The 13311-nt window shown below is 39.1% G+C and overlaps 1 protein-coding gene across 1 annotated transcript; it reads left to right on the forward strand.

Moving 5' to 3' along the window:
* Nucleotides 1–220: 220 nt before the first annotated feature.
* LOC149960383 (uncharacterized) lies at nt 221–2949 on the forward strand. Its single transcript, XM_090164392.1, has 2 exons — nt 221–2651; nt 2708–2949. The coding sequence occupies exons 1-2, from the start codon at nt 221–223 to the stop codon at nt 2947–2949; spliced, it is 2673 nt and encodes an 890-aa protein (XP_090020518.1).
* The last annotated feature ends 10362 nt before the right edge of the window (nt 2950–13311 follow it).

Raw genomic sequence — 13311 nt, forward strand, 5'->3', positions numbered from 1 at the left:
ATTAGGTCTCGCTTATCGGTGTTTCAGTCCGCCGCAAGCTCTCCCCAAAAATCAGTCTCGGACCCGAACTTAAGCAAGCCGCTTAAGTTCAAACTTTGTGGGAACCCTCAAACTCAAACTCCCCCCAACATTTGGTGCCGAAACCCGGGACTAATTCAAACCTCGCGATAAAAAGTTCGCAGTGCGGGACTCAATATAGAGTAGTGAAAAAGAAATCAAAATGGCAAAAAATAAAGATCAATTAACAAAACAAAAGGACCAAGCTGCAAACCACAACGGAGAGGAGCCTTCGGGATCGGAAACCGATTACACGGACGCTTCCGGAGAAGAGGATGCAAACCCAAAGGAGTCAATGGCTGTCCAACGGCTGAAGACCCAAAGAAAAACGGCAAGGTCGCAAGTAACAAAAATTACTAACGAACTGGAGGCGCTGATGCTGGACCCAAACTCAAGCGTCGTAGAAATCGAAGACAACTTACACCTACTCACGCAAAAGGAATCAGTGCTGAGTCCTCTGGAGAGGAACGTACAAGACGTAACGATCAACCTCAAGGAGCTGCGCAAGGAACTAAAGGATGCTGAAAAATATGCCGACAAAATCACCCTAGCCAAGTCAAGGGCCAACCGAAAACTACGAGCCGCCGCGACGCAAGGGAACAACGCCCCTCAAAACAATAACAATCAACAAACTCTCAACGCAACTGCTAGTGCTTTCGTCATGGGAAACAACGGACAGTTATCAGTGACTAAATTACCCGAACTAAAAATGCCAACCTTCGATGGAGACCTTCTCAAATTCAACGGATTCTGGAGCCGATACAAGGCAGCAGTGGATAACACCAATCTTCCGAAGGTAGAAAAATTCAATTATTTATTGTCTTATTTAACTGGTGAGGCTAGAAATTTGGTATCGAGTTACGAAGCTGATTGTTCAGATAGTTCTTATGATGAGGCTGTAAAATTGTTGAAAGAGACTTATGGGCGTACAGACGCTATGATTCATCACCATCAAAAATTAATGTTAAAATTAGAACCTGTCACTAAAGTAAGGGATATAAAAGCGTTGCGCAATTTGCTCTTGTCGTGCGAATATCATATTCGCAGTTTAAAGGCTCTCGGTAGCGATACTAGCAGTAGCAGTTCGTGTTTGTGCCCCGCTATTTTACAAGCCTTACCCGAAGAAATAAGGCTCGAGTTTAGCCGTACGCGTACGTCGGACGCCGAATGGAACGCAGACACGCTCGTCGCGTTTCTGCGAAAAGAGGTTGAAAGCCGCGAAAGGTGCAGCATGTTAGGCGGAAAAATTGAAAAAGAAAAAAGTGAACCCCAACACCCCGCGAAATCGTCAAAACCGGAGTACCGGAATAACAGTGCCAATCATTATTCTGGTTCCGCGTCAGCTCTTTCAACGCAAGTAGTTTCGCAAGGCGCCCAGGGCGTCTTCTTCTGCATTTTCTGTGAAGTTGACACCCACGGATCGGGAAATTGTTCCACGCATTCAATAAATTCAAAGCGGGAAAAAATTAGCGCGGATGGAAGATGTTTCAATTGTCTCAAAAGAAATCACGGTGTGAGAAATTGTCCATCAAAATATAGAACGTGCCGTATCTGTAAAAAAAATCACAACATGGCTGTGTGTCCGGCAAGCCACGCGAATCTAACCCACCAAAAAACCTTCAAAGGAGCGCCGAAATTCGAAGAAACCGCGAGAACCAAGGAAAAGGCCTCCGCCGAGCTCAAAACCTGCACCTCCGTAACGGTCAACCGGACCGTATTTCTTCAGACGGCGCACGCGATAGCGAGAAACCCCCGCGACTCAACAAACAAAATGTCGCGTGTGAGATGCCTCCTGGACGGCGGAAGCGAAGCCACATTCATTCACGAAAGAATATCGCGTCAACTCAACCTCCCAGTAGTAGGAGTCACTCTGCTTACTATCAACAACTTCGGAAATGAAAACCCAGAGTCCTCGAGAAGAAGGAAGGTATTGCTAACCCTGGAAAACGTCAAAGAAAACGGAAGCAAAATCCAAGTCGTAGCAATCGAGGTTCCTTACCTCTGTCAAGCGGTCACGAATGTAGACTGTGAAGAAATGGAAAAGTTTATCAAAACGAACAACTACCAGCTGGCGGATGAATTCGGTCAAGGACCAAAAACGACCTGCCACGTAGAAGTATTAATAGGAAGCGACTTTTATTGGCAGTTCGTCACAAACAACCTCCAGAGGTTAAGTCCGTCGCTAGTTGCGCAAGAAACTAAGCTAGGATGGACTTTACAAGGACCCATAAACGTCAATCAAACTGGAGTCAACAATTGCGAAATAATCCAAGTACTACGTATCAGTACGGAAGAAAAGAAAGTATCGGACACAATAAAAAACTTTTGGGAACTGGAGTCGCTTGGCATCAGTTCTAACGAAGACCTAGTCCCTACAAACGTCAAAATAGTGGAAGAATTCGAAGCCAGCGCCATCTTTCAAGGAGAACGCTACCAAGTCAAACAACCGTGGCTCACGGGAAAATCAAACCTACCTAACAATTTGGACGGACAACGGTTCCAAGCATTTACAAAAGCAACCGCTGGGTCTTCTATTAGCTCAATTTTTGAGCTAGCATCACCAAATAGCGCAGTTGCGAAACAACACTCATACCGTGCGTGTCTTTACACCAAGTTCAAACTTGGCTAGGTAACGGCCTCAACGCAACAGATTGGGGTTGGAAACAGGTGGGTAGTGAACTTCGTCTCATCATAACCACTCTTGAACCAGCACCGGCCGAGATTCTGCATATGATATCTTGTAAATGCAAAGACGTCTGTGATTTGAAATGTGAATGCCGAAAGATTAATCTAATCTGTTCCTCAATTTGTAGGCGATGCAAGGGAATATCTTGTACCAATGAACGTAGAGATTTCGATACGGAACGTTTAGACGAGGACGCCGATGAATAGATATTTTTCATAATATCTATTAAAAAAAATTTGTGCTTGATATGTAGGTTTTATTTTATAACGTTCTCTAGAATCTTTACTAGACAATATGAAAGTAAATTGTTCCACAAATATTTTTTAAATTAATTAAAGCAAAGTTGATATAACATTTATTTTTCCCGCCATTATATAAAATGGAGGAAACTATGTCAGTGTTTCAAGAATAAAAATTCTACCTAAGACATGCTTATAACGTCGATAATTACGAAATTTGTGAAATTGGTCTTAGCTTCGGGCTCAAATTACGCACTTCCGGTGCATAATATGACTAAATACCTCAGAACATAAAAGATGCGACATATTCATGTAAATTGGATATGGAATTTTCACTGCATTTTGGCCACCATTTTCCCAGATGGCGGAAATTCCACCAATGGGAGAACACCGGAGACCACACCACGTGAAAGAGCGCCCCAAAATCTATAAATTTGAAAACTTTCAGCTTTGTTTTAATTTGTTGCGGGTTCACCTAAATTTTGAGCTAACTTTCCTGTACTAACAAAACGTGTTTTTGCTCGTATTGATAACGATCTGAAACCGGCAGCTGTTTTGCTAATGGATAGTACGCAAAAACGTACCTGATCCAAAACTTCCGATTTCGCAATCACTCTACGACAGACTATCATAAAAGGGAGTACCTAGTAAATACAAAAATCGTCTGCTTAAACTCGTTTTTGGGTAACTAGCGCCAAGCACTCCTAGCTTTGTTAAACCTGGTGGCAGACATGCAAAATTCGTTGATCCACCGTAAACATGGAACTACGTACTTCCATGTTCAGTGCGACTTTTAGCTCTCACTATATTTATGTTTATTCAACTAGAAAACAATTAATTTATTTCATATTCAGTAAGAATAATAATAATAATAATCAGCTAGGCTAATACCCAAGGTACCACCTTAGGACTAAGTCATCATGCGACTTTTGAAGCCCCTAATTCAGGTGACCGGGTTACAATGCGTAGGAAGGTGGTGGCAAGCCCTGCATGCCACGAGATCGAGCCAACAGCTCCCAACACTTACTATTACCGTTAACCTAGACAAGGTTTTATGCAATGTAAAACCGAAGAACTCGGGGGAAAACCCCTTAAACCAGTGGGGAGAGAACTTGCAAACTCAATATTAGAAACATAAAAATTCCAAAACGAGTGTAGTGTAATCCAAACGAGAATTTTTATTCGTCTGTTCCGGATTACCGATAGAGTAATATCATTCGACATAAAGTTCGTTGGGAATTTATCGCCTCGTGTCTCTACTCTCCAAGGTGAAAACGAAAAATAATTATTGGCAAAAAGTCAGTTATATGGTTAGTATTAATGGTTCGATAAGTTTCCTTCTTTTTCACAATAATACACGATTTACCTTTAAAATTAAGGTTTAGTATTTTTTTATAAAAGGAAAGTTTCGGCCGGATTAGACGGCCCTCACTGGGCTGGATAAATAAGCCGAAACTTTTACTACGTGAAAATGTCGGCCGAATTAACTGCTTGCTGATGGACTTTCGGTTTGGAAAATTTCGGCCGGAACAGCCTCCAACAATTCGTCAGCTGTTTCGGCCGTTTTAGCGACATTTTAGCTGAAAGCTATTCCTGCCGAAAGTTTCGGCCGGAATAGTCTGGGGCTAATGCATCCGGAATTTTCGGCCGGAATAGCTTCGGCCAAATTCTTAAGCCGTGTTAAAAATAGGCTGTATAAAGTGAACACTGGATGAGACAAACTTATATCTTATACGCCGTAAGCTATTTTAAACTGTTCTGTGCACACTGATCGCTACACCCACTTGCGACACCATTCTTTTCATGGTCAGCACAACTAAATCCTTTAGCGCTCACTCTACTCCGTTAAATCCTTCGGCTTTCGGTTTTTCCGCCCCCATCCCTTATTCGTACTGATAAGCATTTGTAGAATGCGAAGACAATACACTTGTTCACAACAATAACCTTATCTACGTGGCTTTATCTCAAACCTTGCTTAATTCAGACATCCCCGACAGTTCGAAATCCTTATGGCGATTTAGTATATTCCCGAGAGACCGCCCTTCCTCAATGGATGGTTCAAGCGTCACCTTATACGCATCTGATCAATTAATATGCTGTCCATACTGTTATGTGCAAAAATGGTGCCGTTTTCTTGCCTGCTAGTGTTATTTATTGGTCACCAGTTAACGATAAGCAAGCAGACTTTATACAGGTTCTATAAGCTATTAACTATTATTTTCATAAGCAGACCTCCTATAGTGTGATTCTTTTCAGGAATTTTAACTAGCCAAAACTAAATGGGGTCCTTTAATCTCCAGATACTGGAAGGACCGCCGCAGCCCGAATATTTCTCGACACTATATAAGATCTTGGATTAACAATAGTAGGCCTACCTGGATATATCACTCTAGCGTTCCGCGTGCATTTGCTAAGTGTTTGTTACGGGTTCTACCTTGTTTCAGAAATTCTTCGTTAATCTCGCCGAAGCGGCGCTGCTGTCGCAAAAGTCATTTGCTTGTCAGGTTTCTTCCAAGTGATATATCCAGGTAGGCACTACTATTGTTAATCCAAGATAAGATCATCACCTATTTTAAGCTATAACTAAACCGACCGGAGTGGGTACAAGTTCACAAGCTTCAAACGTACTCGTCCTTATCCTTGTTTCCGACAAAACTTCTTTAATGATGTTCAAGTATTAATACATATTGGTACTAGTGACCGTAACGTTTAGTTTTTTACATTAGCGTACCCATTTTATTACAATACACTAAACGGGTACTGTAGTATCTTAGAGGCGACTATGAAAGTTTCAGCTATTACCTCAACAACATCCGTTGGTTTTATCTATTTTCATCGAAAGATACTAATGCTTATTGAACTACTTTCATCGGTGTACTTGAAGAGGGAATTAGTTGCTTTGTTCCATACAAGCAGCGTATGCACTCCAGCATAAAGGTCCCCTAACGTTGTAATGCACTCTCTTCCCGGTAGAGATATTACACTACTATTTTAATTAATATTAAGAAGGGACGCTTCGTTTTAGGTTAATATAAAGTATTTATTTCCAAACTCACGATTTTCCTTGAAACAATCCTTTCACTCTACTCCCAGACGATACATCTATATATATATATATATATATATATATATATATATATATATACTCTCCAATGGGTGCCCTCTATCACGTCCCTTACAACGTTATAATCAGACGAATCTCAAAAACTCAAAGCATCCTCCTGGCCCAAACATGTTCGCCTAAAGCGTCCCTGAGCTAACCCACAGCTTGTCATTGAAGCGTACGAACGTTACAAGAAAGTGATAAACTCCTAAGCCAACGTTTCTCGAAAGGAAGAATGAAAACTCACTTGTCTAATAAAATATATACCAAAAGCATTTTGGCGCACATTAAAGGGAATATAACATCAGGTATTTGATGTGGAACACCAACGCTTGCAGCTCTGGCCGCTCTTGCCTTTGGCTTTAAAAATGTTTGGCGCCACTGTACAGGGACATTTGAAAAATTGAAGGGGTCTTCCGTAAAGATTGCTTTGCAGGTTATATTCCCTTTAACAGTAAACATAAGTTGCTTCCAATTATCTCAAATTGAAATGAACAATATGTTGTCTTTACGACCTAACTGAGATCCCCACACACCACAATGAATATTTATCCTGTCTGTTCAAACGAACTATCAGGTCTCAAACGACCAAACCTAAAAAATTACACTTACTCCCCAAATATACATGCTTATCCACTGATGTTCTTAAAACATCATAAGTTGCTGGAGCTGATAATTTACTATTTGGATTATTTTTATCCCTTTCTCTCCCTGTGAGCCCGAACCCGTTCACCTATTCCAACCAGCCAAGGTTAGTTCCTCGGTCAAATAATGAGATTGGTAGACTATAAGCAAACCTTCACTTCCTATCATAAGGCCATACGAAAAGCCAAACAGGCTTCCTAGAGGACTTTTTGTGAGAGTATCTCTGATATTCACACTACAGCCAAACTAATGAAACTTCTGACAATACAAAACATATGGATACTATTAGGTTGAAGGATAGTATTAACTCTAGTTCTGGAAAGGATACACTGACGCATATGCTGGAGGTTTACATTTTAAACTCAAGTCACTGATGCAGATGACTCATGTATAGGATCTTCCTCTCAGGTTCAAAAAAACTAAAATGGTAGATTGGGATGAAGCAAAACAAGCGGCCACTCATTCAAACCCTACTGCAGATGGGAATTGATGTTCTCTGTTCTGTGCTGCAGTTAATAATAATAAAAATAATAATAATATTATTTTTTTGCAAATCAACTTTGCTGGCAACCAATGAGGCAAATCCTATACGTGGTGGTTACATACTGGGCTCTTGGAAGCATTCAAAGGTTATCTTTATTCCTTAACCCGGGAATAGTTAGTGAAGGGAGCTGTTGGCTCGCGTGGCATGAAGGGCCTGCCACCAGCCTCATACGCATTGTAACCTGGCCACCTTGATTAATGGCTTTAAAAATTCACTTGTTGACATAGTCCTAAGGTGCTGCCTTGGGTATTAGCCTAGCTGATTATTATTATTATTAATAAACTAGTTATCTCGAAGCATAGCCATTTAGACCAATCAGTCTAACTTAAATTATCCTAAACATTATGTAGAAATTAGTTGAAAGAGTTGTAGGGGAGGTTCTTAGTGCCACACCCCTCTCTGATGCTCAGTATGCCTATCGAACTGACAAATCTACTCAGGGCCGGCTCAAGAAATTTTATACACCCGGGCAAGGGGGATTTTTGGCGCCCCTTTTATTTTGATACTTAATTAAACTATCCCCCCCCCCCGGTAAAAAAACATTACCATGTCCATGTTATAAATTTACCGTTTTCATAACAATAAATAATCCCTTTAATCACTTTCTCAATACTTTGTGTAAATAAGCAAAATACTAGTCTCAAATCCATGGGTTTAAAAAGAAACTTAGATCATGAAAATATTCTTAACCCCAAACGTACTTCGATACCTAGGGTCCCTCCTACAGGCTACAACCCCGAAAAGCATATGTAACATAATTACTCATAAGTATGCCACTAGCATTATTTCTTCACTAACGGTTTTTTTACAGATATTGCGTCATACATACCCTACGTAATATTTGACATCATATTTTATGTCATATTTGATGTCATCAAATCTCAAATGCCGATAATGCCGTCGCCCAAATAGCTTTACGTCTGATAAACCGACGGCCATTATTTCAGTAAACAAACCGGTTTGAACAACCAAGGCTTGTGAGCTAAAATATAGTGTCAAGTTCTGTTAATGTAATTATTTTGCCAATTAATTAAGTTCTCGGAGACTCACATTCTAAAATAAATTTGCATTGTCAAATAAAAGAAGCAGGTTTATTGGAAAAAATAGTTGAAATTCAGGTTGATTTTTTCTGGCGCATTTAAAAGGTTGGAGTCTTTGCAGATTCTTTTGAGCCTAGGCCTAACTCTTCTAGGCTTGGTATGGGATTTAATAACGCTGGTGGTGATCTATGAACCGAACCGTATTGGTCATTTTCCTTTTATTTTTCTAAATTACTCATTATTTAACTTCATCCGCACAAACCGAGCGAGTTTATAAATTTCAATAAATTTAGCTACATTGGGCTGACTTAAATTCCGACGCTAAAAATTCTTTCTCAATTTAGAGGTTTTCCATTGGCTTAAATAATTATGTTAGTAGAAAATAGTGCGACTCCCAAAATTACTAGGATGAATAAAATGGTTAAAATCTAACGTAGTACACCTTTTTACTGGTTCGTGGTGAAATAAACCGTTAGTGAAGATTTTTGAATGGAATAAAGGTACAGTGGCATACTACTGAGTAATTATGTTACATATACTAAAAGGTACGTCTCTAAAATATTCATATAAAGACAGGACATAAGCCAAATTCTCTTAAACCAAAGAATAACAAACTTTGTTAGTCCTGCTGAACTAGCTCTATAATCTGTATGAAACGTTTGGCCGGTTTTGGGCCTATTTGATAGAACGCTTTATTGCTTTTACAACTTAATTAAAACAGTAGTTGGCGGGATTTTTTAAGGCGTACACTTAAAAACTTTTTTAAGCTGTCGCTTTCTTTTCTGCTTCAACGGCTTCTCTTAATTTCCTTTTTTATAATCTTAATGCAATTCAACGTGTCTCTAATTAATATCTAACTAAAACTATTTAACTGAAACTAATAAATGGCTTTCTGCGCGTAAAATAGAAGTGACTAACGCTAACCCAGGACACACGACAGATTAAGGGGGAAGAATACAGTAAAAGCCTCTTTTTCGTTCAAGTTGAACGTTTCTGTTTTAACAATTACATAATTGAATTATATTTTTATTATTAGGCTGAACCTTCCTCTAGTGCTTAAAATAATTTTGATAATTCTGTTCCTGTTTCTCGGCCTTTTGGAGGCGCACCGGGATCTCCGGTGCCAGCTGTGCCGGGTTATGTGGACCGCTGTGTTCCCGTCGTTCCCCTTTAGGAGCTCTCTCCAAAGGGTATGACTCTTTACCTACGAAGGTAGGGTGTCGGCTGGAGTTGCTATAGCATCCACTCTTAATCCCACGGCTGTGTGCGAAGTGAGGATTGGTCCACCAATTACTGCACTTTTGCTGGGTTGAGTGGTTTGCGTCAAAGGTGCAACCATCAGTAGTAGGGTACTACTACCCGAGGAGCTAACCACTTTCCGTAATCGGTGTTCACCCTAACTGTAATCTTCGGTAATCTTTTGAACTCATTTGTAATCCCGTAAACATTTGTAATTTTCGTACTCATCTGTAATCACGCGTATTCATTGGAATTATCCCGTACTTAATTACTCTTCTGTAACAATTTTAAAGATTTGGGTTGCCTGTGTACTCATCGTCATCATTATGTTCTCATCCTAATCATTCTGTACTCACCGTAATCGGTCTGTACTCATCGTAATCGGTCTGTACTCATCGTAATCGGTCTGTAAAATAAATAGTCGCAAAAAACCTTCATCGACGATGTTGGACATTTTGGTTGGTAAAACGGTTTGTATTTCCAATTAGCTAAAGATTTTTCAAATTATGTTATGCTTTCATTAAAAATTTTATAAACAAATCCGATTCTTGGTAAACCAAAAAGGCTCATAACTCAATTTCGGCGCCCCTCTCAAACCGGCGCCCCGGGCAGTAGCCCGGGTTTCCCGGCCCTTGAGCCGCCCCTTGAGCCGCCCCTTGAGCCGCCCCTTAATCTACTGCGACTACCCTTCATAGCAGAACGTGCAATTGGGTTCAAAGAAAGAGCGTTAGATGTTTTTCTGGAAATTGAGGAGGCTTTTGATGGCCTCCTTTCGTGGCGAATCACCACTAGCCGGTGCTGCCCCCAAGGGGTGTTCTTTCACCCCTGCTCTGCTGCCTGGTTGTGTACGAACTCTTGTTGAGGCTAAGCAGGGACGGCTGTCTCGGCTTTAGTTACGCCGACGATGTCACGACGACTATTACTGAGAAATTCCCAAGAACGATTTTGGCTTAGATGATAAAAGCTCTCATCTCTGTGGAATTCTGGTGTATGAAGGTTGTCCTTATCATCAATCCTGATAAGGCAAGTCAGTGGTCCTTCACTGGTTCAACGATATTTCTTTCTTTGAGACAATTTCGGTCAAGTCAACTTAGATAAAATACCTCGGTATCACTCTTTAGCTTACATGGAAGCCTCATCTTGATCTTAGTATCAAGAAGGCTAAAATGATATTCTGAAGAGTAAGGGGTACCATAAGCAAGTCTTGGGGTTTAAATCCCAAGGTTGTTTATTGGATTAATACCATGATAAGCAGGCCCTGGCTGACATATGCAACGCATGTGCTAAAGCTGGCCCTTGTCAGAATAACAGGAGCTATAAGAACAGCTCAAAGTTATTCTCTAAAGGTGCTCCTTAATATTCTTCCGCTCCATCTTTATATAGAGGAGGTTCCAATTAAAGGTTATTGCCGGTTACTACATAATGGTTAGTGGAGACCTGCTTATTTGGAATATAGCCACACCAAATGGTTTCGGCAATATTTTGGTCATTTACCGATGTTGTTGATGAGTTGTGACAACATGGCTGCAAAGTTATTTTTGAAAAGCTGTTTATTGATTACTTTCAAGTCTCTTAGATTGGACTGGCAACACAGTTTTTGGAACTAAAGGTGAAAATGTATGGTTTACGAATGGCTCTTAGACTAATTTAGGGGTGGGAGCTGGAGTTTATTGTCAGGCTACTAAGTTTGGCTTTCTGGCAGAGATATCTGCTATTTGCATCTGTGTAGACTTTTGTCTTAAGAAGAAGTATCAGGACAAGACTGTTCAGATTTTCTCGGACTGCCAGGTTGCCCTTTACTAAACATGAAAATTCGCACTTGAGCCCTAGCTTCTCAATCAGTTACTGATTAAATAATACATTTTAAAATCAATATATAATTTCCATAAGAATGTCAAATAGCCGATAATTTTATCTTATTTGTGTTAACAGAAGGACAAAAGACGGCATAAAAATAGTAGTTTCATTAATTAAATCGTCGTCATTACGACTTCTTAAATGCTCTTTAGATAGGCACGGAGAGCACTTTACGTTAGTCCTCGAAAAATGAGCTCGCGAGAGATAGATCATATCATTAATCTTATTTTTATTATAGTGGCTTGTTCAGATTTAGTTCAATATAAAGGTGTCACAGCTTCACAAAGTAAAGATCGGCGAGTGTTTTAAACCTTTAAAATAAATTTTTAGCTTGGAATAAATTCCAAGGACCGTTTTATATGGTCGTTTGCGTTGAGCGTCTCGATACTGTTCTTTACCGATCCAGTGCCTTTACACTGCGCTATACAAAAATAGCTAAAACTCCATTTCTAAGGTAATTTAACAAGGGCTAGTGGCGAACGAATAAAATAGAGACGCCGAGGCATTCCGTTATAACTTCCCCACTATACCCGAAACATTTTGATTACGGAAAGTAATTAAAAATCTGAATAATATTTGATTTACAAGTACCTTTTCGTTATTATAGATTGTATTTAAAATTGCGAATAATTTATGGTAAAAATTAGAAATAAGACCATTATTTTACGCAATTTAAAACTTCATATATTACAATGTTTACCATATTTAGATAAACCAATCTAGTGATAGACCAACTATGTCTTTCGAAAGTCGTTAAGGTTAAATCAAGGTTTCGTTAGAGCACTTTCTCAGCTAGCGCCACCAGAATAACCAAAAACATCAGAAATTCAAATATTACGATAGCCTTAAGCGTGTTTAATATTGATCCCGTGCAAATACTTCTCAACTCATCACGAATATGTACATCGCAGTGGCGGGTTTATTAAAGTCGCTTAATGGCCTAGAAGAATTTGCCGTCATAATTACACTGAATAACACGAAACATTTGTCCATTTTTATATGTTATTAAAGTAGGAATAACAGCTTTGATTCGAAAAGTGTATTTGTTCTATTTAACGGAACCGCAATTGACAAATCAGTTTCTAAAATAAAGTTACTACAATGTTTCTCAGTTTCAGATAAAAAAGTTTAGTTTTACAGCAGCGGAAGTACATTTTTTTCGACTTGGAGAACCCATATGTAAAATATCTAACATCATTAAAATGTATGATTTTTATCTAAGTTAATTTTTAACATATGATAACTATAAGTTATTTTAATCTGTAGGTTTGGCTGTAGAGAGATTAATAAGGATTAGGATCTTATCCTTAAACAAGCGCGTGGAAAGTGATCCGTCGTTCGGTGTGTGCTTTATCAATGTAAATTGATTTCCTTTTTATAAATTCTCAAAATATTTTTTAATTATTTTTGTTTTTAAACAACTATTGGCTAATAAATCAAAGCTCATGTAATCTATCTCCATTTTGATATATGTAAACAAGTGACAATATTTTCTTTCTAGTACGGAAATATGTGGCGGGAAAAAATATATTTTGGTTGTTTTTTAGATAGATTACTTCGTTCATCAAAGCAATTACATAGAGAGAACATACGGATGTTCAAAACACATCCTAGGGTGGGTCAACTGCTGGACAACCAATATATTTCCTAAACTAGAATAACTTACGAAATCAAATAAGAATAATGAAAGCGATTCATAAACGGTTTTTAAAAGTGTAAAGCTAAATTTCTAAGATGTTGGAACCCTTTTTCTTATAGAAAAAACACTTTCTTTTGGCTTGAGTTAATTGAGAGGTTACACGGAGATCCTATGATACTTGCAATCTTAAAATGCTGTGCTGTACTTAATAATCTAGAAGGTTCTCTTAAAAAATCTTTGTTTTGTGCACATTTTTTAAGAA

The sequence above is a fragment of the Leiobunum rupestre genome, chromosome 1, assembly GCF_980474605.1.
Source record: "Leiobunum rupestre chromosome 1, qqLeiRupe1.1.hap1, whole genome shotgun sequence".
In the NCBI taxonomy this organism is placed as follows: Eukaryota; Metazoa; Arthropoda; class Arachnida; order Opiliones; family Sclerosomatidae; genus Leiobunum; species Leiobunum rupestre.

What these genes read in the sequence shown, in the direction of transcription:
- LOC149960383 (XM_090164392.1), top strand. Translation starts at nt 221, where the DNA reads ATGGCAAAAAATAAAGATCAATTAACAAAACAAAAGGACCAAGCTGCA. An exon ending in TGCGAAACAACACTCATACC is followed by an intron (nt 2,652 to 2,707) that starts GTGCGTGTCTTT and finishes TCAACGCAACAG; the next exon opens with ATTGGGGTTGGAAACAGGTG.